Source organism: Alosa sapidissima, chromosome 8 (genome assembly GCF_018492685.1).
Source record: "Alosa sapidissima isolate fAloSap1 chromosome 8, fAloSap1.pri, whole genome shotgun sequence".
Lineage (NCBI taxonomy): Eukaryota > Metazoa > Chordata > Actinopteri > Clupeiformes > Clupeidae > Alosa > Alosa sapidissima.
In genome coordinates this window covers 20,582,228-20,609,341 of record NC_055964.1, presented here as the reverse complement: position 1 = coordinate 20,609,341, position 27,114 = coordinate 20,582,228, and the positions used below count along the sequence as shown (strand labels likewise).

General features: G+C 41.2%; 2 protein-coding genes across 6 annotated transcripts in view; one reads left to right on the top strand and one right to left on the bottom strand.

Moving 5' to 3' along the window:
• The window catches only part of LOC121715023 (H-2 class II histocompatibility antigen, A-U alpha chain-like), a 46,602-nt gene extending 23,494 nt beyond the window's left edge, over positions 1-23,108 (top strand). Inside the window, exons 1-5 of one of the 2 annotated variants that reach the window (XM_042100311.1) lie at positions 13,306-13,599; positions 21,375-21,641; positions 21,789-22,070; positions 22,473-22,603; positions 22,696-23,108. In XM_042100311.1, coding sequence (XP_041956245.1) covers positions 13,542-13,599; positions 21,375-21,641; positions 21,789-22,070; positions 22,473-22,603; positions 22,696-22,716 — 759 coding nt within the window. In that variant the 5' untranslated portion in view covers positions 13,306-13,541 and the 3' untranslated portion in view covers positions 22,717-23,108. Of the gene's footprint in view, positions 1-13,305; positions 13,600-21,374; positions 21,642-21,788; positions 22,071-22,472; positions 22,604-22,695 lie in introns of those variants that run through there. The other variant, XM_042100312.1, reaches the window with a different exon arrangement.
• LOC121715022 (rano class II histocompatibility antigen, A beta chain-like) lies at positions 869-6,753 on the bottom strand. 4 transcript variants are annotated; one of them, XM_042100308.1, is made up of 6 exons: positions 6,688-6,753; positions 5,913-6,185; positions 5,489-5,722; positions 4,397-4,399; positions 3,337-3,450; positions 869-1,676 (listed from the first exon to the last, which is right to left on the bottom strand). In XM_042100308.1, exons 1-6 carry the CDS (start codon positions 6,749-6,751, stop codon positions 1,633-1,635), a joined length of 732 nt encoding a protein of 243 aa, XP_041956242.1. In that variant the 5' UTR covers positions 6,752-6,753; the 3' UTR covers positions 869-1,632. The 4 variants fall into 4 exon arrangements, with proteins under 4 accessions (XP_041956242.1, XP_041956241.1, XP_041956244.1 ...); XM_042100307.1 differs by lacking the exon at positions 4,397-4,399 and having other exon boundaries at positions 5,441-5,722; XM_042100310.1 differs by lacking the exon at positions 4,397-4,399 and having other exon boundaries at positions 5,441-5,722; positions 5,913-5,965; positions 6,688-6,750.
• Positions 23,109-27,114: the final 4,006 nt, after the last annotated feature.

Genomic DNA, 27,114 nt, shown 5'->3' with positions numbered 1-27,114 from the left:
GGTGGCTGGTGTTGCCAGATTAGGTGTTTTTTCCACTACATATTAAGGCCTGTTTACGGTGTGTTATAGCCGGGTTTTCGTCTGGAAGGCTCTATAGAAATCTGGCACCCTACCGTTCACAGACACTAGAATCTGCCGTTCAGACACTAGAATGAACGAGTTCACAGTAACGTTCATCGTTCAATGAACGCGTTCAGGCACAACACTGTGCACATACATGAACCAGGCCTGTTGTATGTAATCTAATAGACTCACCCAGCACCAAATAAATGGTGCACATTATTTTTGTGGACAATACGGTAAACTGATCCACCAATATAATTAATCGGGTATGCGCTGATTGGCTAAAAAGGTGTCTGCCATTCAGGTGGCGTTTGAACACCAGCTCTACAGAATAAAAGCTGACTACCAAGGGGATAAACTTCAGAATTTGCGCATCTTCTCACCAAAAGGCCTGGTTCTTGGATTCTCCACTGCAGAGGACATCCATCCTTTCACATCACCTGCCAGGCTGTGCTTAGTCTCTGGTCAGAGCTGTACACTGGAGTTTTTGTAAAAAAAAAGGCCATCTGCTTCTTCTCATCTCAGACTTGTCTCCACGGATCATGTTATTCAGAGTGCTAAATTGGCGGTAACGGGTTAGTGTCATTTTCCACCACACCATGACCTTAAGATCTTGGAGGAGCAAGGAGCTAGGGCAGAGTCCTGCACGGGTCCATTTTTGGAGACCCGCCCCCGCCCGCAAAGTTCAGCACCAGATCCGACCTGTGACCCGTGATAACTAAATTAAATCAGCACCCGCCCATACCCGTTAATATTTGGCCCATTACCTGACCCGTGCCCGCAATAAATCACACACAAGCTAAAATCATTAAAATTAAAGAGCTTTATTTTTATCTCGCACCTCTCAACATCACAATAGACATGGGCTAATGAAACAGCCTAATGGGCGCTTTCTTATACGCTATTGGAGCATGTAGGGCAACAAAAATAGCCTAATAAAAACATTTAACCGGCCCCTGTTAACTTTCACACTTGATTTGAGTATTTTGCATTCAATCTAAATCTTAAGCTAATAAACAATATATCCTAAAGTGCGCTTTCTTTTGTGTGATTGAAGTAGCCTACCATCTGCACCTTTAAATAGGCTATGGAACTCCTGCATTTTTCTTTAACATTTTGCATTCGTGCTAAATCTTACAATAATGAACTATAGATGCATCAAGGTATAGTACATGGTATAGTATATGTAAAGAAATGATGGCACTGCTGCAAGCCAATAGCCAACAGTCATATTCCTAATCTCAAAAAAAATCTCAGTTACATGAATTACATGAAGTAACATGACAGAATTCATTCTTGTAGAATCAAAGGGCAAACAAACAGCCAGTGTTAACACATTTACCATTACAGATCACATATTACTCATTAGATGGATTTGATAAATCACACCAAAGCACTATGTCTATCTACAACATCCTATGCAATAGCAAAGGGAAGAAATAACAGAAGTACAAAAAGTCAGATGCAAGACAATGACATTTACAATACCAGTTCAGAATTAAAAGCTGCTTTATAGTTCACATTTGGAGACATAAAGTGTGCTGATAGCTCACATGAAAGATGGCTCCTTCAGTGAGTAATGAACTCAAATGCTGGCGGAACCATGATCCGGCCTACGAGACACATACATGGGGCATTAGTTTAAACATCCTAGAGTTAAAGATGAGTTTTAAAGCTCCCAGAGTGTACTGTAGCTGCCTGGTTGCTCTAGGTGTTAAAATGTATACTGTATATGTAGAATAAAATAAGTACTAAAGTAGTAGTAAGTACATAAAGTACATGATATCACTTTGTAAACCTTCCATTTTAATCTATTCCTATCAGTACAATGACTTTGTGGACAGTGTTTGAGAGCAAAAGCTTTTCTCCCTAGTTTGTCTTCTCTTTTCTCGCCTATGAGACATGCCATAACCTGCAAACAGTCAACAGATCAACTATTCTGACCTGCCTGTTACATCTCATAGCCTAAATACTGTAACAGAGATGCACTCAAGTCTTGTCAAGTTTCTGTTGCAGGGCGACCACATAACCGGTTCCAGGCATTTCGATTGAATAATTAAAGTTATCAAGAAACTGATCAACAAAGTTCTCACGAAACTTGAGGTTGGTATGAGAGAAGCTATATTGTTTGTGAGCAACCTAAAAGATACTACTCAATTTTTTTGTGATTGTGTTCTGTGTTTATATCAATTTTGAACCAATTTGACCACTTTGCCATGTTGCCCACCCACAATTTCTACCAGCACACCCAAATGTAGTAGGCTAGAACTGGCCCTGACGTAAAACATAAAGAACATTATGCATTCATTCACATACATTTAGTGTTTTGTACAATTAAGGGTCTTCCACCATGCACCTCACTAGAGGGCGAATTTTCCCATTCACACGTAAGTCGCGCATGAGTCTGTTACGCGCTTCCAGTTACACACTTTTTAGACACTTGACACGTGACGCTTACACGTACATTAAGGACTGAGTGCCGAATAACTAACGCAACTAGGTTGTGCGCGTAACTGGCCCCATGGAGTGAAAATGACAGACTTAAGTGAAGGGCAGAATGCCTGCAGGCTGAAAAGCACTTAGTTGCGCGCTTATTTTGACATACTGTACGCACCCTTACGTATAATACACACATGGAAGAATTTGCCCCTTGTGGTCTATTTTACATTTCTATGTATTACTTAGCTAACCTGACCCTAGCCAGATGAATTTCGCTCCGCCTAGCTCCACTCATCCATCTGGAACCGATCCATTGAAGTGTTGCTTCAGAAGGCTGAGCCTAATCAAAAAATGCTTGCATATGATTGAATAAGCCACTTGTCCGTCATCTATTGACGTGCTACTTCAACCACTCACATCGAAGCCAACCCGTGACGCTAATAACAGTCTCACAGTCGCTTCTACGCTATGTCACATTTATGAAACTCCCGCCCTGCGTCCTGATTGGCTGAACCATAAAGTCAGTTGCAGAAATCACTCTCAATGGAAGAGGTCCCAGATGGATGTGAGTGAAGCTAGGCGGAGCTAAGCGGAACGAAATTCATCTGGCTAGGGTCAGGTTATTACTTAGCATCCACCCATAGAAAAAAAGTCAGTCACTTATAACTACCATGATGATGACTACACACGACTGTACAACTTTTCTGTTATCTGCTTGATTTCTTTTCTGAGGATCTACTACAGTTGGCATTTTGGCCATTTCCTTTAATTCTATGTTAATTTTGCCAGACCAGCACTCCTCTGTGCCCTGCTGTATGTCCAGACACTACTAACCTTGAGACTTCTTCCTGTAGTAGAGCAGTCCAGCAGTACAGACCACCAGGCCCAGCACCAGTCCAGCAGCCCCAATGGCCACCTTATTCCTCTCAGACTCGAGCATGGAGGAGTCTGCCAGTATAAGAAGTTGGACATATATGTGTTACTATCTAGTAACTTTTTACATCTCAAATGTAATGCTCTTTGTTTTCCGACATCCCAATCATCCTGGAAGTTCCGGGAGTTTCACGCATATTGATAGCAGCTCAGGGACTTAGATACAATATCCCGGGATATTATAACAATATCTGGAGAGAGTGAGCAAGAGCTCATGCATGAGAGTGAGTGTGTGTGTGTGAGAGAGAGACTAATCATTTGACGTGGTGAAGCTGGGGGCTCCCTCTTAGAAATGACTTTTTGCAGGTCAGGTCCTGATCCTAAACCAGAAAGAAGTCAAATAATAAAAAAAAAATCAATGATCCTAATGTAGCCGGCAGAGTTAACTTGTTTGGGTCTGGGACTTTTACTTACTTACAGACTCGTACCCTGTGCCAAAGTATTCTTTTATCTTGCATCTGCTGGCAAAAAAATGTGCAGAGGTAATAGTGTATTATTGTTTTTCTTTCTTTGTCTCAAGCTTATTGGAGGGGCATCACAAAACAGCTCCAGGCAATTGCATAGCATTTAAAAAATAAGTCTGGTTCCAGGACAGAGTGTTACAGAGCCTAAAGGAACGTGCAAAATATTTTTTTTCTAAGTTTCTGGTAAGCAGAAAGTTTTACGTGCATACCAAAAAGTTTCTGGTTATCACGAGAAACTTCCAAAATTGTATTTTTGCATTGTCCTCTTTGGGGCTTTGAGTTTCCGGTGAACAGGAGAATGTTCTGGTGCGCAATGGTCCCCAATCTTACCCTTAGTAAGCAGGGGTGCCAACAACGGTAGGTTCAGAAGTTTGCCCAACGTTATGGTTGCCATAGAGGTTAAAAGCATGTTTAGTTAAAGCATGTTTGGCTTGGTAGCTGGCCTTGGTCCTGGAATGTTGTAGCGGAGATCGCTAGCGAGCGATGTCCGCTGGCACCCCCTGTGGATAGAGGGAATGTGAGTATGAACTACTAGTGAAATGGGAGAGTAAGGGGAGGAGGTGGGATGATTCACGATGGCGGGACACATGACGTATGGATGAGGAGACATGTTTAAATCTCCTGGGAGGGGTAGGAGGGGTGAGTTAATTGCTGTCAATCAACCATATGGGCTCCTCCCGAACTTTGTTTAGGAAACCACATTTATCAAGGCTATCTGCTGATACATACTTGGGAAAGGGTAAAACATCAGATTAGTATTCCTTTTGCACTTCAGCATGCAATGTTTTGCCCTTTTTGTGCTTTGAAAATCAGCTCTGCCACCAAAAAAAAAAAAAAGACATCAGAAGCTTTTTCACCACACAGAGCGTAGCCTAAGTAGGCAAAATAACTAGCCATGCAAGTTAGCAACTAGCAAGAAAATGCAGTGAAGAAAATGTGGTAATACGTACTGGTCTACTGAATATGAAAACGTGGAAAATAGCTCATTAATGTTGAGTGCCAAAAAGTTTAAACAACTATTTATTTAATTATTTAGTTCCACAAGTTCCCAAAGTGGACATACAATGTAGTCTACCATACAAATGTATTGTTACAATACTTCTTTTTTTTTTATTGTGTGTGACTAACATTTGATTAGGTCTTTCTGTACTGTTTTTGTCTTGACCCTTTGGGATGTTCAGTTTCTACAATTTAAGTTGTGAGTGCTCAGTCAGTGTCACCATGGACGTCTGGTTGACTGTATTTATCTCTTTACTAATTGTTTTTGTCTTTAAAATAGTATAAAAATGTATATCTTGACCTCCTGAAAATATAACTAATAAACTGTGAATTCATTCCTTACTCTCATTCTGAAGACAGGTATTCTAGGCAGCCTAAGCTACTAAATCAATAGAATATTTCCACTGTGTAAGCATCAAACTGTTTTCTGTGTGCAGTCTTCAGCAAAATTCCAACTTCATGTGGTAGATTTTTTAGTCAGTGACAACCCAGCACTTCTAGCAGAAGGCCACACTTAGCTATTGAGAACTCAGTGCACATACCCCAGACAAACTCTCGGGACTTGTTGAAGCTGATGTGCTCCACCACACAGGTGATCTTCTCTCCAGTTTTGGGGGTGAACTCCAGATGGGAGTGGCTCTGGTAGAACCAGTCTCCATCCGCTAGCTCCTCTGTGGCCAAGACATCGCTGGTCACCTTCTGTCCATTTCTGTACCAGCTCATGTGGATCATTTTTGGGTAGAAGTCATACGCGCTGCACACCAGCATGCCAGGGTGATTATCACTGAAAGGCTTCCCCAAACTCAGCTTCACTCTGGGCTCAGCTGCAAAAATGAATTTTGGATTGTAGTACATAAAGACCCTGAATGATATACACTAAAAATGCAACCTGTAAAAGACATGGTACACAAAATTACTGTGATCATTAAAGTAACTAATAATTCAATAATTTAATCTAAAACAATTTAAGCTTTCTGTAAATGTTAAAGGCCATTTTGGTTTGGTATTACTTACATATGAAACGAATCCCATAAGTTTTATATAATCGAACTGCTGGATTGCAGTATCTGTTGACAAGATTTTGCTCATCGGTCAAAAATGCTTCATTACTGTTGTAAGCCTCTGCCAATCTTTCCCCTACTTCAGTGTATCCAACAAACTTTCCATATGTGCTGTTAAACACTAAATACTTGATCCTATTGAAGTAATAGGATTCAACATACACCATATCACTCAGATCCAACTTGCTGGAGTGACATGTTTGCAAAAAATATTCGCTATATGCATCTATAAACAAAGCAAAATGTGGACAATTATTTAGCATTTTAAATAACAAAATTAAATGTTTCTTTGATTTCAAATATATCTATATGTTATGCCCTCTAAATATTAGAGGGAATAACATATTACCGTATTTTCCGGACTATAAGTCGCACCGGAGTATAAGTCGCACCAGTCAAAAAATGTGTCATGAGGAGGAAAAAAACATATATACAAATATATATATATATATATATATATATATATATATATATATATATATATATATATATATATATATATATATAATGTTGCACCTAAGTCGCAGGACCAGCCAAACTATGAAAAAAAGTGCGACTTATAGTCCGGAAAATACGGTATATAGCTTAATAAAACACTGCATAGGCTACATTTAGCAGACGGTCTTGCCCAAAGTGATTTACAATAGTGTTTCTTTAAACTGTGTCTGCCATATACATAAAATATGTTAATATAATTTTAACATTTGTTGCTTAACATTTGAACCTACCTGCTCTGCCACTGAGATATGATAATATCAGCAGGAAGGAACCAAACATTGATGATGGCTGCATGACTGTCGTCTGTGAGATCAAATCCTTCGTGCAGGAATTTACTCTCTCTTTAGATTTCCTCCTTAGATTTCACCAATCAGCTTATGAGGAGTTATTGTGTCATATGTTCAGGTAGGCCAATCCCATTTCTCTGTTTTACTCCTTCGTCTTACCCCTAGCCCTTGTCCCTCAAAACCGAGTGGCAAGACGGGTCCAAAATATTCCCCTTGGAAATGAGACACCACCTAGCCTAACATAAGGGAGAGCCGGGATGATTGGAACACTTTTAAACATAATTTACAAGAGATGGTACCGCACTGAAAGCTAATATTTTTTTTCACCAAAAACCTACACCTGTCTTCTGTCAAATACGTACCATTGCATTTTCAACTCTGACCAAACCTGTTCAGGAATTATTTCAGCAAAAGTGGAACGTGCCTAATGTTTGTTTCATTACTCCTGGTCAGGATGGATGAAACAGCATTCGGGGCAAAATAAACATACAGTTTAAAGGTACACTATGAAAGATTTTCACCTTTATGAATCCAATTTGATGGTAAACAAACTTGTAATAGGAGAATCGTTCAACTAGCATAGCTATACAGCATAGACGTAGGGAGTCCCTACCGAGAAAACTAACCATGCAACTTCTAAGAGCGGCGGCCCACCAAATCTCACAAGAATTGTGAAACATTACCTTGTCACTAGATATAGCTCTTTGGAGATAGTTTTTGCCTATTGTTAATCCTTCACCTCCACAACAAAAGCATTTGCATTGTGTACAGGGGGGATAAGTCACGAGAAGTTTGCTATTTACAATAGCAGAATAACATGTATACATTGCGATTCTAGAGGGAGCTCTACAGTCGCCAAAAATACCTAAACCTGCATAGTGTACCTTAAGCTATGTAAACGTCCCACAACTTTGATATTTTACAGCATATCCTAATTAACAGAGGTTGAAAAAGTACTAAAATAAAATAAGTAAAAGTACCAATACTTTGATGAAATATTACTCAAGTAGGCTACAAGTTAAATTACCCATATGAAAATGTTTGAGGGGGTGGGAAAAAAAAGAAAACAATCCGTTTTACCTAGCTCGAGTTGCTGCAGCCTAGCCTGGATGCTATCTGAAGTTAGCCCCGTCCACAACATTTGAGGTCGGGAAGTTCGGTCTGGACTTGTTCCGTTGTGAAGCAACTATGCCTGAACCAATCAAATTGGGCTTTACCATGATGGACAGGTGAGCAACAGAGCCTTGTCTATCATGTGATCTGAGCACGCTTAGGTAGGGCCAACCCATCAAAATATCACTTCCCAGCTAACAATTTAAGGTTCCCAGAACGTTCTGGGAACATTAGCGGGAACGTTCCTGAACGGTTAGGTTTTGGTTCCCATGGAAAGTTCAGGGAACATTAGTTTTAGGTTACATCGAACGTTGCAATCTTTGGGGAACGTTCCCCTAACGTTGTAACCTTTAGGGACCATTCTTTTTACATTCCCCTAACCTTTAAAAAACTTTAACAATGTTACACCATGGTTCCAATTCAGAATCAGAATCCGTTTTATTGGCCAAGTATACTTACATACACAAGGAATTTGACTTCGGTAGGTGTCAAATGCTAACCTGACTCCGCCAGATGGATTTGCTCCGCATATCCATCCGGGAACTTTCCGTTGAAGAACTTTTGGGAAGGGGCGGAAATACTGGTTAGCTGATTGGATAAACGATCTGTCTATCACCACCTTTGTTGGTTATCGACGGGCCAAATCAACCAGTTAGATGAACAAAGTGTTCTTCTAATGCCTTCGTTTAACATACAATTAAGTTAGGTAACATAACTAACGTTAAGATGTTTTAACTTACCATTTGTATGTGACATGAACCTAATCAACGACAATTCCCATCAAGTTTTCACGGTAGGCCCTACACTTCTGAAGAAAGTATATTCCTCCATTATGAACTGGAATCGGCCGTGGAGGATGTCTGTGTCGTTCATTCCTCCCAGCTGCATGGCTGAGACTCATAGCTTCACAGCTTACCCAGGAATACTTTCTAATTTGAATAAAACTTGCGCGATAGCTTTGCTCATCTCATCTGTGGATGCTGTCATGTTGTTCGTTGCGTCACACCTCAACCCGCCTCAAAGCCAACGCTGATTGGACGTTCGTTTGGTGAACTGCTCCAAATTTTCTTTAACGGCAAGTTGCCAGACTGATCTGCGAGTGAAAACCTGAAGCTCGTGAGATGGTCTCACGAGGCTAGTCAAATGCTGCAGTTGGCAAGATTTTTTTGATCATATTCACTGAAACCGACACTATGCTCCGACAGAACATAAATCAGCCGGTTTTAGAAAACAAACCCGCACTTTTACCTCCATCTAGAGCCTGTTATAGACCTCTCCGGAATAAGTCCCGCCTCCGAAACAGCCATGTCCACCCAACTTCCGGGCGTCGAATGTCTATGGGAAATAACATGCCGTTTCGAAATATCATACCTGTCAAACATCTGTAGGTGGCGAAGTAGAAAAAAATGGTGGGCCGATTTGCCTACACACTTTGGCCATCTAGTTTCCACTAGATTTTTTGATTGTCGGTGCCGTTAAAGTAGAAATATATCAGTAAGAAGCACTAAGCTAACGCACGCTTCGGATGCCGCGACTCCCCGAGTCAAGGTTGCATAGCAACGGCAATGTTTCATAGTTTGTCTTCACCAAAATGGAGTTTGTGGCACCAGAGCCTGTCTACGGAGGTGGCACTAACCCTGCATGAAATTGTCATGTTTGATAGGTTGTTAATACATTCTAAAAATGTTACTGTTCTGATCAAGGTCATGCAAAATAAAGCTATCGACTCAATACGACTCTGCCTCTGATTCCTAGTCTGCTTATCATTATCTGTTTTTCGTGAAAAAAAAAAATCTCGTCTCGTCATGTCTTTAGTGTCTTTGTCGGCGATTTCTTTCTTTTTCAAATATCTCAATAACAGCCAACAAACTCTCAGCACAGTAAAGCCAAAGTTAAGTCGTGTTGAAAAGAGGCTGAACCTTGCAAACGATTTACTTTTATAGACCACTGAAATCACGCGTGAATCACACGTGAAAATGACCATCACGTTAGGTTGTGACTGGTTGTGAGCGAGATCTAACGCCCTCCTCCGCCCGCGTACATCGGAACTAGCTCTCCGTCAGCATTAATAATTGTTTACTACTTTAACGGCACCAACAATCAAAAAATCCAGTGGAAACTAGATGGCAGAAGTATGTAGGCCAATCGGCCCACCAGCTTTTTCTACTTTGCCACCTACAGAGTTTGACAGGTACGATATTTCGAAACGCCATGTTATTTCCCATAGACATTTGACGACCGGAAGTTGGGTGGACACGGATGTTTCGGAGGCGGGACTTATTCCAGAGAGGTTTATTTGTTTTGCAAAAATCCACAGCTCCCGGTTCTTCTGGTCCAATCAGAGCAGGGCTGTGTGAGATCTGACTGTCAATCACAGTCTGGTGCGCACTGACGAGCACAAACTTGATGAGAGGGTGCTCGGTGGTAGTGGGGGAGGGGCATGAGAGTTGTAAACATTCAAAATTTTGGCTAAGTCCCCTCAATCTGTCAGACTTGCCAACTGCAGCTTTAACACTCTATTAGGGCTGTCAAATGATTAATTTTTTCACGATTCATCGCAGAATTTCTATAGTTAGGCCTAATCGTGATTAATCGCATATTTTATCTCATGATTAAAATTCTATTATTTTACATTTCTAAACATTCCAAATAAATGCAGAGAAAGTTACTTTATTAACTTAACCTTAAGACATACAAGGATACAAGGAAGTTTATTGTCACATGCATATAGTTACTGGAAGTAAGAAATGCAGTGAAATTATGTCTGGTTTCAACCTATTTGTGCATTTATGGGGGGGGGGACAGCAAACCCTCTGAGCTTATGGACAGGATGTTGGTCTGCTTGGGGAGCACACGCCTGATTTCCTCTTCGTCCAGCTTTTCTTGCGACAACTCCCTTCTCAGGTACGGGCTGCGTTGGTCAACACCACCATCACTGAATGCTGTGCGCTGGCTGAGGAGGCTGACAGGTTTTTCCTGGCTGGTCAACACGGTGGCATGACTGCTGCTGCGCTCAAGCCTTACTACGCCGCCACAACCGCACCGGCCCACACTTATCACGCCGCCACCGCCCCACTCCCTGGTGATGCAGCGCTCACGGCAGTGACAACGGTTTAACACCGGCAACGTTCTGACAATGGCCTGTGTTTTTACCACGCTAAATTTGGATCCAGAGCAAAGCAGTGCCGATTGCCTTGCAGCTTCAGGGGGACGGGAAACGGCAGGGCCGGCGCCCAGTAGTGGCCTTGACCGTCAACCGCACTGGCGGGCTGCTGTTCATCCAGGACTCCACCTCCAGGCACCGTTTCTTGTGTGACACCGGCGCGCAGAGGAGCATTCTGCCTGCATCTAGACTGGACATCCTGTCTGATGGTCTTGCCCCCCCCCCCCCCCCCCCGCCCGGAAGCTGCTAATGGTAGCCCCATACGCACTTATGGCATTCGTCATGTTGAACTGTGTTTCGGTGGCCAGCGGTTTAGCTGGGACTTTATCACAGCCAAAGTGTCCGTCCCCCTTCTGGGAGCTGATTTTCTATGTGCTTACGGGCTGCTGGTGGATGTCAAAAACCGTCGCTTAATTGACGCCACCACTTTTTGTTCATACACCTGCTAGCGTGTGCTCACAGGCTGACGAGTTTCATCGCCTGCTCGCAGAGTTTCCTGTGCTCACGCGGCCCACCTTTTTCGTCATCTGTCGCCAAGCATGGAGTAGAGCGCCACATTGCCACCACTGGCCCGCCTGTCTATGCCCGCGCGAGGCGACTGGACCCAGCAAAGCTCGCCATTGCCAGGGCTGAATTCGATGGCATGGAACGCCTCGCCATCATCTGCCGCTCTAGCAGCCCATGGGCTTCACCCCTCCACATGGTTCCCAAGCCCGCCGGTGGGTGGCGACCCTGCGGCGATTACCGCTGTCTCAACGACGCTACAACGCCAGATCGCTATCCAGTGTCTCACATCCAGGATTTTTCAGCACACCTGGCGGGTAAGGTTATCTTTTCTAAGGTAGACCTAGTCCGTGGATACCACCAAGTTCCCATCCACCCGCAGGATGTCCCCAAATCGGCAAGTTCCTGAGGAGTCCAATATGCGGGAACTAAGGATAGTTGCGTGTGTGTGCAGTGGCGCAAAAAGTGGGTATGCGCTATATGCGGCGCATAGGGGCGCAGCACCATGGGGCGCCAAAGCGATGGTAAAAAAAAAGAAAATAATATATTTGGTATTTTCTATATGTAGCTACTGCTGTCCGTTTCTAAATCATTTCAACATTTTCTCAATGTTCTATAACATTTTAGAGGACTAACAGGCTAGAGTAGGCGCCCTATCATCATAAGATTCCATCATAGAATTTTGACATAGAAGAGGGAGTGGGGGCGCCGTGAGCGCTGGGCGAGCAGATAGGCCTTTGAGTAGTGAGTTGCCGTCTTTGGAAAAAGATGGATACAGCAAAAAAGCTGTTGACGGCTAAAAATAGAAAAAGAAAGAGGAGAGAAAAAGATGATGGCATGTCAAGGGATGCAACAGCAGTTAAATAAGTGGACGGTGAAAGGCAACAGGTAGGATTTAAAGTGATGACGTCTGTGCTTGGAGGCTTGCAAATATGAATGTTAACAGACTAACTAGCGTTTGTTAAGCATAATGCCGATTGAAACATAGCCTATTCCATTCAGATAGCTCGGTGGCTACCATGCTCATACTGCACTTTTAATGGCCAACTGCAAACAGCAGCAACTCATTACATGTTTCCATATCCTAACAATGAAGGCTCCTTGTAATAACTTAATATTGTGTTGTCAGTGTGGTGCAAACAAACAAGGCTAGAGTAGGCCTATCAGCCTTATCCATTGTGAGCAATAGTTGGCAAAAGGACGTTATGAGAACCGTTTAGACTCTCTTAAAGTGACAATGCACCATTTATCAATACTAAGTTAAACTAATTATAAGTTAAACATCAAATTGGCAGCATTTCTTTAAAAACATATTTAATACACACTAATGCACAGTAATAGTGTAAATTATTGGCCTTTTGTTTTGCTTTAGATGTTTGTGTTTTTTTTTTTGGTGGGTGGGGGGGGGGGGCGCCAATATTGTTGTTGCATAGACTACCCCTCAAAAAATGGGTAGCTGCTCCCCTGTGTGTGTGTGTGATGGGTGCACTGATGAGCCCAACCAACTCGTATGTGTTTCGTCAGTGGTTCGACTGCACAATAATCCTAATAGCACAAGTAAAGTAGAATAGACAAGGGATGGGAAGGATGGCCGTAAGCTTTCATTTCCCCAGCAGGCTCAAATGCACGGTCCCATGAATGAACAAAGCTGTAATCTGCTTCAAATCTTGATTTATGAGTTAGGCTATCCCTCTTTTACCCAACAGGTTCAACGAGTTCTCCCTGTCTCTTTAACCCAAAATGATCTCTTTCTTGGCTACATTTCTCAACTCCAGCATTCACTCAGAAGTCAATAGGCTATTGCTTGGGCTACTGAAAGTCGCTGTGTGAACATGCGTGACATGAGCACGAAGTAAAATGCGAAATAATTGCATCGGACTCAGTGTTTTTACACTTTGACTGCTTTGATTTCGCACACGATTTTTTTCACCTTTTTGCATCGTATCTTATCTGGTATGTACGGGCCTTAAGAACACTCAGTGCGTTTTTTAGCTTTGTTTCTTCACTCTGTATCATCATGAAAATGAAGCCAGTTTTCATTCTTTTCGGTTTTATCCTGCATCCTAGCACACAGTGTAAGTAAATTAGCCTACAAATATGTTTATTAATGATATTAAACTTGCAGGTAGAAAAGGAACTTGCATAGTCTGTTGAAATTGTATACCATTTGTATGCCATACCAGCCTACCTGAAGTTGCTTTGGATGAAAGCTGCAAATCTGAAATAACATTATAATGCAAATGTTTCACACATCAGCTGCTAGACAATAAGAATAAGCTACGATGTTTATTTATTCCATGTTACTGTGAACTGTAAAAGCTAACTTTGTAGTAGGCTATACTCTGTATACTGACAGTTTATAGGTACAGTGTTTCAACTTTTTTTGTGCAGGGTTGACGTACTGGATTTCCTGGGATTGTTCTTTTTTTTGAGTGACTGTCCCGGATAATTAATAATATTTTCCAGGACACGAATTGTATTAGCCTAGAAATCTAGACACGCCCCTAGCGGCAGCAAATTACATTTGCTGTCAGGGCTAGTCTAGCAACTCTCCGTTGGCTTGTGAGCTCCAGAAATCAAAACTTAATCAGGCCAATAAAATCGTGTATAGAGTCGTTAGGTGGGCTTAACATAATGATTGATGGTTTGGCTTGAATTCCCTGCTACTTGAAAACAAATAAGATGGATGTTGCTGCTGGCGAACAGTGTGACACGAGTTAAGCTTTTATTAAGTTGGCAAACGTTTGAACTAGCCAACTAGCTCCGCTGGTGGGAAACGCATGGGACTCATAGCGCTGCCGCTGTCCTATTGCGTGCAGAGGGAATTTGAAAGGCAACTGACTATCCCGCCCCTCGGACTGAGCACTGCGAACGGTGAGTGCCCAGACCCTACATTTTAATGTGGGTCTGGCTCGTCAGGCTAGAATTGTCCTGGTGCATGGATTCCGGTTTCTTCCAGTAGCAGCAACTGGAATCCATGCATTTCCACTGAATTATTTTTGGAATCTGATCCCTTATCATACCTGTTCATTCTTACTCGTCGCTCGACTTATCGTGACTAAATTCAAGATGGCTGCAAACGCTAAACTTCGTGAAGATACTGTCTGTATAAATCGTCTTGTAAGTAAACTACCAGTGCTTTTTCAAAGTTCTCAATGTCTCGTTTTAAATGTCAGGGCCCTCGGAAGTCTACCAATGAAGTGTGGAGATACATTGAGCCTCGTAAATGGGTGTAAAACAGGGATTTATTTGCATGGCTAGCCCGATGCCGAAGCACCAATATTGAAAAAGCTGTTGGTAGCATCGGCTAACTAGCGCCAGTTTTTGGAGTGCAGGGGACAAGCCGAGATGGGCTATGAGACATACGTTCACACTCGGTATCATGTTTCAATACACTTTAGGTCAATATCACACCGGAATTCTCCTTTAAATGACAATGCACCATACAAGTAATAAATAGCATAACATTTGCAGCATTTCTTAATATTTATAACTTTATAATTTATAATATTTTTTCCTCCGGAATCAAATGTGGCAACCCTAGCCACAGCACACTTTTGACATTTAAAATGTCCCCAACACAATAACATCCAGTGTGAAGAAAAATAAACATATAGCCTATAACTTCAAGTAATAGGCCTACACAGGTATGGCTTTATTATGGCTTGTATGCAAGACCTGCTCAATAAAACAAGCGCCCTCTGTTTCATACGTAGGTGACTATATCCAATTTTTTGATTGTTGTAAGGGATAATGTATAGAACACCGGTCATTATCGGGAAATAGGTCCCGACAGGGCGACCTATTTCCCGATAATGACCGGCGTTCTATACATTATCCCGCTTATTACATGGCTACTTGCCAAAACTAAACAATAAACTCCCCACCATATGACTCTTTAGCCTAGCCTATATTTGTTACCGTTTCATCGTGGCTTTTGCTGAGAAACACACCCTGAACTTGAATCAAACATTCTTTAGAGCTGATCAACCGTCTGCTCTCACGTTTGAATGAAATTCCAGTACTTGCGGAGTGATATGAAAGACGTGAATTAGAAGCACAAAACCCATTTTCCTTGACAGCAGTCTGTTATACTTAGCAACTGTCTGTTATTGAGAATTATCAGACCACCAAACGTTGGGAAGGCCCATTCAAGTGAATGGAGCATTCTTCAGCATTATGAAGATCCGTAACCAGTTCATAACAATCAAGCAATTAGATATAGGCTAGTCACCTACGTATGAAATAAAGGGTGTGTGATGATTCTGTGAATACTGGATATGGGGCTACCATTGTACAATGCCTGCATACCACAAATAGTTCAATCATACACTCAATGAGAGCATGTGGTTATAATTTCTTAGGATTGCTTTTCTGGACCAATGAGGTGACATTTATGTCATTTTCTGCTGCACACCTGATGATCTCTCACGGCACACTAGTGTGCCCCGGCACAGTTGTTGGAAAACAAGGGGCTAGTATTCATTGGCCCTGACAAAGTCTATAATCAAGCTCAGACTTTTCTTGGAAATTTAGCCTCAAATAACAAGACTACTACTAGAAACTTAGGGGTTTTATTTGATACAGATTTAAAATTTGACCAACATGTAAAACTCCTTGTCCAGTCCTGTTATTATCAACTGAGAAACATTTCCAAAATCAGATCAATGCTTTGACACAGAGAGAATTATACATGCATTTGTCTCATCTAGACTTGATTACTGCAACACCTTATTCACTTGTTTAAATCGTCATTCCATCTCTCGTTTACAGACTGTTCAGAATTCAGCAGCCAGACTTTTAACAAAGTCTAAATTTAGGGAACACATCACCCCAGTTCTGGCCAATCGTCACTGGTTGCCAGTGAGTTTTAGGATTGATTTTAAAATCCTCCTTATAACCTATAAAGCATTACATGGTTTGGCACCTGACTATTTAAAAGATTTATTAACCCCCTACTGTCCGGCTCGGCCCCTCAGATCCTCCAGCCTGGGACTTTTAGTTGTTACAGAAAGTAAACTGTCAACTAGGGGTGACCGATCATTTGCAGTTAGAGCACCCCAGCTTTGGAACAGCCTCCCTTATAACATAAAATCTGCACCATCAGTGGCTGTTTTCAAATCTAGTCTAAAGACCCTCTTATATAAAATTGCTTTCCTTAAATAGTGAATGATTCCACTCATGTCTCTGCTAATTTATTATCATTATTATCATTTCTGTTTGTTTATTTTATCTTGGGTACTGTACTGTATACTTGTCCTATTTATATATATATATATATATACAGTATATATATATATATATATATATATATATATATATATATATATATATATATATATATAGTTTAGTTTGTAGTTTGGTAGTTTACTATTTTATCATTATTATTATGATCGCCGCGCAGCGAAGCGGCGGTCATATAGGTTTAGTCAGATTTTTTTTTTTTTTTCTTTTTTTTTTTTTTTTTTTTTTTTGGGGCATTTTTTCGCATGCCCAAATTTCCGTCAATGATTCCCGGGACACTGAAAGACCGGGGTACACGAAACTTGGTGGACATGTAACCCCACATGGATAGCATGGAACCATCGTTTTTCGTTTTGATCTGTAGCCCCCCCGCTGAATTGGACCCCCCGAAAGGAGGGTAGGGCAGACACAGTTTTCTGTGAATATCTCGAAAACCGTAGGGTTTAGGAGGACCATTTTTTTTTTGTATGTTGATCTCAAGGGGCCATGTCAACCCATTCCATAACCACTCATTTCATGTATAGCGCCACCTAGTTAAACACAAAAAAGTAAAAATGAGGTGGTGTAATTGAAGGTATCTGTGACCTAACATAGTCAAAACTGTACGAAATTGGAAGTGTAGGATCATTATGACACCCTCTGTATGCACGCCAAGTTTTGTGGAATTCCGTTCATGGGGGGCCACACAATAAATTAATTTATGTTACTATACACCAACTGGCCTGTAGGTGGCCGGAGACAGTTTTCTGTGAATATCTCGAGAACCGTAGGGCCTAGGAGGTCCACCTTTTTTTTGTATGTTGGTCTTAAGGGGGCATGTCAACCCATCCCATTACCACTTATTTCATGTATAGCGCCACCTAGTTAAAAATTAAAAAGCAAAAAATTAGGTGTTTTCATCTCAATATCTCTGGCTGACAAGGTCAAAACTGCACGAAATTAAAAGCGTAGGATCATTATGACACCCTCTGAATGCATGCCAAGTTTTGTGTACTTTCGTTCATGGGGGGCCTTACAATAAAATAATTTATGTGTACATTTAGTGACGTACACCAACAAGGATTCCCGGGACACTGAAAGACCGGGGTACACAAAACTTGGTGGGCATGTACCCCCACATGGATAGCATGGAACCGTCATTTTTCGTTTTCATCTGCAGCCCCCCCGCTGGACTGGACCCCCCGAAAGGAGGGTAGGGCAGACACAGTTCTCTGTGAATCTTTTATGGTATGTTGGTCTCAAGGGCCCACATCAACCTGGCTCATAATCACTCATTTGTGATTTGCCCCCCCCCCCCCCCCCCCCCCGGTAAAAAATGAAAATCAGTAGGATTAAAAGAAAGCCAAAATAAATATTCATCATCATCATCATGGCTGCATTTTCAGTATTGGCGAGAAGTAGTCGTTTGTCCACTAGATGGCGCATCGTTGCAGTGAGACGTAATTTTGTTGGAAGTTAAAAGTGGGTTGGAAAAACAATGGACGCTTCATACAAGGACTGTAATTTACCGCAGCGAACATCTAATAAGGATAGGACGATGTTCACATGAAGTGTAATTCCCATTTCTTCTTGAAGCCGAAATAAATCTGAGGATGTTTATCGGACATGCTTGGTTTTTACTGCAGGTACCTTAATCTTGTAATATCAATAAGGACCTAGGTAATGTTACCGTTAGCGTTGGTTGAGTGATGGAGGCATTTGATTTATTGCATTTGTAGAAAACTATAAATGCGGTTATACCAAGCAAATGTATAGCAGCACTGTTTGTATCTTTCGATTGTCATTTATTGCACGTGCTACAAAATCATTCTGTGCAATGATTTACCAACGTTACACCGGTCTGATACAGTTTTGCCTATACATGCGTGAGACTGAGACGCCTGTTTATTTTGTTTTAAGTGCGTGCAGGGTGTGAGAGGGGAATCGATGTGCTTTGATTACAGCTTGGTAGTTGTAGTCTGTGAAATTAAAAAGCACGTGTGTGTGAAGTATCCAAACAATGACACCTTAATTTCATTATGGCTGCTTTAGCAAAACACCTTAAGCTACTGTGTAGTGGGTCCCATTTAGAAGTGGCTACTTCATTCGCGCTTTCCTTGACTCATGGAGCTGCGTGAATGTTATTACAACTTTTCGCCACGATATGACAGTTTAAGTCCGCTTGATACTGTAAGGCGTAAGCCATTGGTTTCCAAAGGAGATTTTATTTGTGTCGCCAGCATAGCCTATTGACAATTTATGTTGTCAATAGGCCTACCTTATAATCCTACCTGTAGCTTAGGGAAGCTAACAGCTTTCTATTAGGATCTAGTTTGTTAGTTACCGTTTTGTCATAACTCCCTGATGCATTTTTGCATTTAGAATAGCCAGAGCGTGTATATCTCAATCGGAAAATTAAACAATATCGGGTGCCTATGGACTAGGCTGGGTGAACCCAGTCTGATCTGCCCGCTATTTATTTTTTGATTTCTTAAAAGATTGAGCTTGGTCTGATGAAAGCCAGACTAGCCATGGACCTCAGTTAAACAATGCAAGGGAACATGAATCAGCCTATATTTGCACTAACAATAACGGACAAAAGCTCTTCAACTTTGGCCCGTTAAAATGTGTATGAACAGTCTAGCGACGCATTTCATCCAGGCCCATTTGGACATGTCAGTTATTTGCACCACTGGTTAGATGTAAAACAGCATTTCGTTTCAGACTAGGCTACTGTTACTTAATTTGTGCATTGACAATAAAGTATTACATGAACTAAAGATGACTAAAATCTTATGTAGAAGAAGAAACATTCACAAAAAATCCATCCATCCAAAAATGACCTTTGTTTTTGATAGCTGTTGAAAACGGCATGGAACTGACAGAGATGTTTTTGTTTAAAAATACATAAAAAATAAATAAATAAATAACATTATGCTGATACCTTTTGCTTTTCCCAAATACAATGTAGCCTACAGGTGTAAGTGACCTTTCATCAATCCAGTTGCAATGGATGAACTGTGATGAACTGCCCTACTTGTGATTGTTTAGAGATTTTAAAGGTTTTATAACAATTCTACATCTTCTTTGGCTATTCTACAATCTATTCACCTTTTCAGCACCAGTAGGGTACTTTCTGTGCAGCCGCACACACACACTCAGGCATGCCAAACAAGCATACACAAAAGTTTCAAGAGTGGGGGATGGAGTAAAATATGGAGACAAATTGAAGTGTGATTTATTTTCGCGGAACGGATGTACAGGACTGAGCGGCGGTCATATTTTGTACCGCTATGCGGTACATCTAGTTATTATTATTATTGTTATTATTATTGTTATCACTATTTTATCATTATTATTATTACTATTACTATTATTTTGTTTTTTGCTTTGTTTTGTTTGTTTGTTTGTCTGTAGAGCACTTTGTGCTTTGTGCTTGAAAAGTGCTATATAAATCATTATTATTATTATATAGTATACTCAACTCTGGCTTTATATGCTTTCCCTGCTGCAATGCAAGCTATATTGCAGTTTTTCTCAATCACTTTGGCGCATTTCTCAGACCAGAATTGAAATTCTCAATAGCCTACTGCTTGTCCAAACTCCATATTATCTTTGTACTTGTACACATCATTAAAGCAGTTTTTCCCCATCTTGAACAAGCAGCAATGCTTTAGTAGGCCTACCATGGAACTGAGCAAATGTCTGCTGTTTGTTTTTTTTACATTTTCAATTACTAATGTCTGGTTGGTCAAAATGCACTATACTTGTTCCATGCTGAACAGTCCTACCCCATAAAATAAATTGGCCTTATTTCATCACTTGAGTCATTACATGCAAAAGTGTTGAACTAGCTGTCTAGTTGTCATAGCCTGTCTAGCAGACAGGAATGTCAGGGTGTAGGCCCACAAATATGTAGTGGTGCACAGCTCAGACCAAGGTATGTTTTACTGTATATTGGTCAATTTTCATTTCAACGGTGCTGCAAAAGCCTTATTTTCTTTGTACAGTCACAATGAGTATGGCTTCCTGGTCTGGTATCGTCAAATCAGTGGGCACGTTTGATCGAATCAGCGCTGCGCAGATCTGGCTAAACGTAAGGCATGGTTGTATTGAAAGATTCAGCAAGATCTATGCAGTGCTGCATGATTGAATGTGCCTGCTGATTTAACGATACTGCACCAGGAAGCCATGGAATTTTCTTCCTACAGATACAGGTCTTGTTATAGCCTCTCTGTACACTTTCAAAGTTTCCAATACTTCGCTTTGTCTGTAGAAATCAAACACAGAAGTGTAATTATATGTTGAGCATTGTTAGTGGTATAAATGGCACCCTGCCCGGTTAGCATCACCGTAAGGCCATTCAAGTCTTGAACCAACCAATGAACGTAATTTTGCTCTTAATCAAAAGTTTGAAGTTGTTAACTACCGTAGATAGACCCTAGGCTGTTTTTACTCCGGAAATACACTTTAAAGATATATCACAACAAATCTTCATAGGCTATTTTTCACCATCTCAAAAATATTAAAGGCCTAATAGCGTTGTGTCACACTAAAGTGTCAGACAGGTGGCATACAGGCCTGAGACTGCAGAGAGTAAAATGTTTTACGTGGCATTCTCTTTCAGTTATGTTTGATCTTGGCATCACACAACTCTACAGTGATACAGATGGTCAAGAGGAGTTTTCAATTGATCTCAGTGAGGATGAGCTGCTGTATGTGGATTTCCAAAGGAAGGAGCTTGTCAGCACAATACCAGCATCTTTTGACCCCCTAATTGACTATAAAAAATACTTTGGACCAATAGTTGAATACGCTCGCCTTCGGATGACAACTTTAAAATCTTATCTGAATTTCATGAAAAAGGCTTTTAATGATCCATCACCTGCTCAAGGTAAGATGTGTGTGATAATGAAACTCAACTGGTAGACCAAGGGTGTAAACAAAAACACAATTTGACATAAATACCATTGATAAAACCTTCTGTAATCTATAGTAATCATAAATCTGGTATATTAACTCTAAATCGTTTACGTTTCAGAAGCCCCAATAAGTGCTGTCTACTCAAAAAATGATGTTCAGCTGGGATCTGACAACACTCTCATCTGCCTCGTGACTGGATTCTACCCACCTCGAGTCACAGTGAGGTGGACCAAGAACAAGAAGAACGTGACCAGAGGTGTGGCGCTGAGTCGGTACTACATGAATAAAGATGGCTCCTTCAAAATGTTCTCCAGCCTGCAATTCACCCCTCAGGAGGGAGACATGTACACCTGCACTGTCGAGCATGAGGCACTGGATGAACCCTTGATAAGATACTGGGGTGAGCTGACTTGAATCCCATTCAGTCTCATTCAATTCAGTACGTAAGGGATAATGTATAGAACGCCCGTCATTATCGGGAAATAGGTCCCGACAGGGCGAACCGGACCCCGACGCACAGTGGAGGGAGGGGCGAGCTAGCTCTCTGTTTTGTTTGAATGTCAATAAAAGTGACGTTACTCAACATCGCTTAGAGCACCTTTAACATTTGTTACCTGAAAAGCTTTGCTTATGTGTGCTTATTTTTCTTAATACAATCCTCTTTTTAATCCCTTCAGTTAAGAATGTGGACTGTGTTTTAGATTATTCTGCTATGCAGGATCATCACCCGTGTGTTTGCATGTGTGTATATTCCTCAGATGTTGAGGTGTCTGATCCCTGTGTGTGTGTGTGTCCTCCTCAGATGTTGAAGTAGCTGAGCCCAGTCTTGGTTCATCAGTGTTCTGTGGGGTGGGTCTAACTCTGGGGCTGCTGGGAGTGGCTACTGGATCATTCTTCCTCGTCAAGGGAAACCAGTGCAACACGAGGCCAGGGGTATGACCATAACTAAAGCAGCATGTTAGCAGCATGTCAAATGCTCTTTAATGTAATTGTAGTAATAGTAATTTATTTTTCTTTCACTTTAGACAATAAATCTTATGGGATGAAGTCTGTAAATGTCATGCACAAACACCAGCACCAACACAGATTTCAATGGAAGTCGATCACACTGCCCTAAGCATTGAAAAGGAGTACCTTCTGCAATGATACATGACGAGGGTGATCTGTCCTGTACTATGCCAGACATACCTTTCTCCCTATATCCCTACATAATTTTGATTTAGTTCCATGCATTATTGGTTCTGTTATTGATTTTAAAAACACTTACATTTCTTGCTGATTTTTACATCTTGCTGATGTACTTGTAAGACGTCAGGCTCCAAATTTGTGCTAGGGAATGTGTTAATACTATCCCACATTTTAATTAGATGGCAAATGTATTTTTCTAATGCAATAATAAAATAAAAATCTAATAAAAATCATTGACGATAAACTCTCATTTAAAGTGAATCTCCATCATGTTCCTCCAGATCAGGGCTGCCCAATTTGGGGCAGAATTTCATTCTGTCTCAAAGTTCCATCAACTAAAAGACTGGTTGCAGTTCACTTTCTGGCCACAGTATTGAGCTTCTGTCAGCATAGATCCATAGTCATGATGATGACTATTTAAATGTCTCCATTCCTGAAAAAAAAGATTGCTCTGAAGAAAGTAAATTTGTCCCATAGGGCCATCATGACTCATGTGTTGCGTGATATCCAGATATTCTGCCAGATACTTATGGAAAGATGGTCAATATCAAAAATGCACCATTAACACCAGGGATGTAGTGGAGGATAAATGCAAGTATCCACCTCTGGAATTTTAGAAATAGTTTATCCACTAAAATGTTCGTTTCTAGGTGCTCTAACCGATGCTGGATAACGTCACTTCTGTTGACATTCAAACAAAACAGAGGGCTAGCTCGCTACTTCCTCCCCGTCCCTCCCATGCAATTGAAACTCTGCTAAACGAACATCTTGTATGTGATTTGCTGGAACAGTTTGTTATGTTTTTATGGGCTAGGTTTGCCCAGGTTGTTTTTGTTGACGTTTTTGGAGCCTGGGATGTCCACAGAGATCGCATTTTTTTTATTTACAGTGTATTCAGGACACAGGCAGCTAGCGGATGGTGAGGTGATGTTTGCTGTAAATGTCAAAAATGTTTTAGCCTAAAAATCGTGTGGCATTGCTTAGAGCACCTTTAACTGACTTTCACTTACGTTAATGAACAATAATCAATTATTCATTAAAAACAAATTAAAAGTAAAGTACATAAAATACAGTTTTTCACAATTGCTGAAACACATTTTTTTTTACCTTCCACCCTTTTAGGGTAGGGCATTTAGCTCCAGGAGAAATGTTCATCGTTTACAATACAGAAAATGCATTTTGCATCTAAAAAATGAAACATAACAAATCAAAGCAAAAATAAATTAAATAATAAAAAATAAAATCAAAATAAATTTGCCATCACATGAGGCTTACTTAAGTTCCTATTTACAGTCCTGAGTTATAAGTGCCACACACTCTGGCACCATATGAAAAAGTTTATTAGGCAATGGCATTTCGGCAGATCGTGCAAGATGAAGGCCCTATAGCCGAACCGTCATTACCTAATAGATTTTTTCATATGGAGTCAGAGTGTGTGACACTTTTATATCATTAAACAATTTACCAGTGGCCAGCACCTCACTAAATGAATCCTTGGTGTGCGTTACATGTACCCTTTATAGTACAGTTCTGAGATAACCTTGAACCAGAATGGCAGGACAAATCAGTTAGTAATTAAATCAAGCAGAACAAAAACATTTCCTTGTGTATTCCCCTGGCATTAAGGAACACGGAAATATTCTACTCATAATTATGTATTCCCATGATCACTCAAAGTGACTCTCTCTCTCTGGTTGGGGCATTCCAGATAGCAAATACCATGACAACAGCTGCAGAACCAGCTGTGTCATGGATCCATGATGGTGATACTGTTTTTGTTCTTTAAACTGTCAATGCAGAATACTTTTTAAACTAACAATACTTTTCTACAATACCTCTGGTCATTTAAAATACAATAGAAGATGACTTCATGGCCATGGTTTAAGATCCCTCAGGCAAAAGGTAATAAGAGATATATATTGATTTCTACCATATGCATTAGGTTGAAGTGATTTGAACAGTGCAACTTGCACATGTCACGCCACTCTACTTTCAGTCTCCATTTTATGTTGCAGTTCTTGACCCAACCATAACACACAGTATACCATGTTCATCCAAGTTTGTCCTGTCTGTCTTGTTTAACAAAAAAAAAAAAACTCTTAAATAGTTAAATGTTACATTCATTGCTTTGCACTGTTTCACATTTTTTTCTTGGGAGGGGGTGTTTTATAGGACAAGCGGGTAGTCATGTTCCCCTGTCGACACATATCATTTGAAAATATTAAAAACTCAGTCATTGCTTGAGTGCAATAGGGTCATCTGAGTTCTGTCAAGGATATTCCCTTACAGTGTCATGTTGATGGATCTCTTCTCCTGGGAATAAAAACATTCTCCCACTTCGGGAGCTTCAAGTTAGATATAGATAGATTACTTTATTCATCCCCAGAGGGAAATTATGGTGTTACAGCAGCAATTAATAATATAAACACAATATAGTTTATAGACTCTTTTGATCCTGTGAGGGAATATTGCCAAAAGTATTGGGTCACCTGCCTTGACTCGCATATGAACTTAAGTGTCATCCCATTCTTAATCCATATAGGGTTTAATATGACGTCGGTCCACCCTTTGCAGCTAACAGGTTCAACTCTCCCGGGAAGGCTTTCCACAAGGTTTGGAGTGTGTTTATGGGAATTTTTGACCATTCTTCCAGAAGCGCATTTGTGAGGTCACTGATGTTGGACGAAAAGGCCTGGCTCTCAGTCTCCACTTAATCCCAAAGGTGTTCTAGCAGGTTGAGGTCAGGACTCTGTGCAGGTCAAGTTCATCCACACCAAACTCTATCATCCATGTCTTTATGGACCTTGCTTTGTGCACTGGTGCACACTGGTGCTCATGTTGGAACAGGAAGGGGCCATCCCCAAAATGGGCTTGGCCCCTTAGTTCCAGTGAAAGGAACTCTGAATGCTTCAGCCTCAACCAAGAGATTTTGAACAATTCCATGTTCCCAACTTTGTGGGAACAGTTTGGGGATGGTCCCCTCCTGACCTAAGCTTCATCAAGAAGTATAGTCTGCCCTGTCCCTTCCTGTAGCCTCAGTGTTCCAGTCCAGTTTGTTATCCAGATGTACACCCAGATATTTGTACGTCTTTTTTTGTACGTAAAAAAAAAAAAAAAACACCCTTTCTTCTCTGTTACATTGCTCCGCAACTGTTCATCACAGCGAGATGAAACCTTTATTGCGTGACAGAGCAGAAATTGAGCACAGCGTTAGTTCTGGCAGGCCACGGAGTCAAGCCAAGCTGTCAGCTGACAGCTCAGCTGGTTGATCAGCTGGCCTGTCAGCTGAGAGTACCCTTAGCTCATCATTGGCTGAGAGGCGATTAGGCCCTACTTTTAAGCTGCTCTAACATGGCTGGGCTTGCCGTTTCCATTTGCAAGCCACTCTGCTACCCACCTCCACCTGATTGGTTATTGTCTTATTCAATGTTGTTGTCATTGATGCTTGCTCTGTTCTGCTTATGGGGGGATCTACCTTGCTGCTCGCCCTGCCTTAGGCTTTCTGTGTTGGCACACGGAAGAGTAGGGAGGTCCCAGAACAGAGCCATACCGCCAAATGTAACTTATTACATATCAATAAACTATAACTATAAACTAAAGTGGTCCTGACTGAAGTGGGGCTTTCCAACGAGACCACATACGTAAAAGTATGAAAAAATCATGAAATCAAATTGCATCATATTTACAGTCTATACTTCTGTGTTCACCTGCGCACCCATTCTAGTTTGAATTACTCACGAACCTGTGAACGCATAGATATGGCAAGCATATCAGATGAAAGGAGACACAGGGCTATCCATTGGTACCAAGTATGTCGATCATTCTGGCTTATGAAAACAGACGAAGTGACTAAAATAATAACGTCATGTACAAAAACCAACACTGCACACCCATTACTCTCGTTTGAATTACTCGCGGACCTGTGATCGGATATGCCACGCATGTCAGATAAAAGCAATATCACACAAATAGGCGTTCCCGTGCTGGTGACCAAACGCCCCCTTCTTCGTCACCATCAACATCCGGCTTGGGATACTTTTTCTCCCCAGGATGGTAGGGGAAGGCATAGACATAATATACATAGACGCCGCATTGGCTGCTGGAAACGAGAAATGCGGCCGCCATCTTGGACCGGTCATACTCCTCGTTGCGTTGCAGCAGAAGACACAAGATGCCAGTACTGTGCAGCATGTTCCTGCTCAAATCGACCAACCATCGCAAACAGGGCTCGGGGGATTTACTTTTCTCAAGTAAGA

Bases quoted from the DNA above. Each gene is read 5' to 3' on its own strand.
- LOC121715022 (XM_042100307.1), bottom strand. From the start codon at position 6,751: ATGCAGCCATCATCAATGTTTGGTTCCTTCCTGCTGATATTATCATAT. The intron at 5,723-5,912 runs GTAAGTAATACC...TCATTTTTGCAG, and splicing joins TTATGGGATTCGTTTCATAT to CTGAGCCCAGAGTGAAGCTG. The intron at 1,677-3,336 runs GTTAGTAGTGTC...TGTGTCTCGTAG, and splicing joins CTACAGGAAGAAGTCTCAAG to GCCGGATCATGGTTCCGCCA.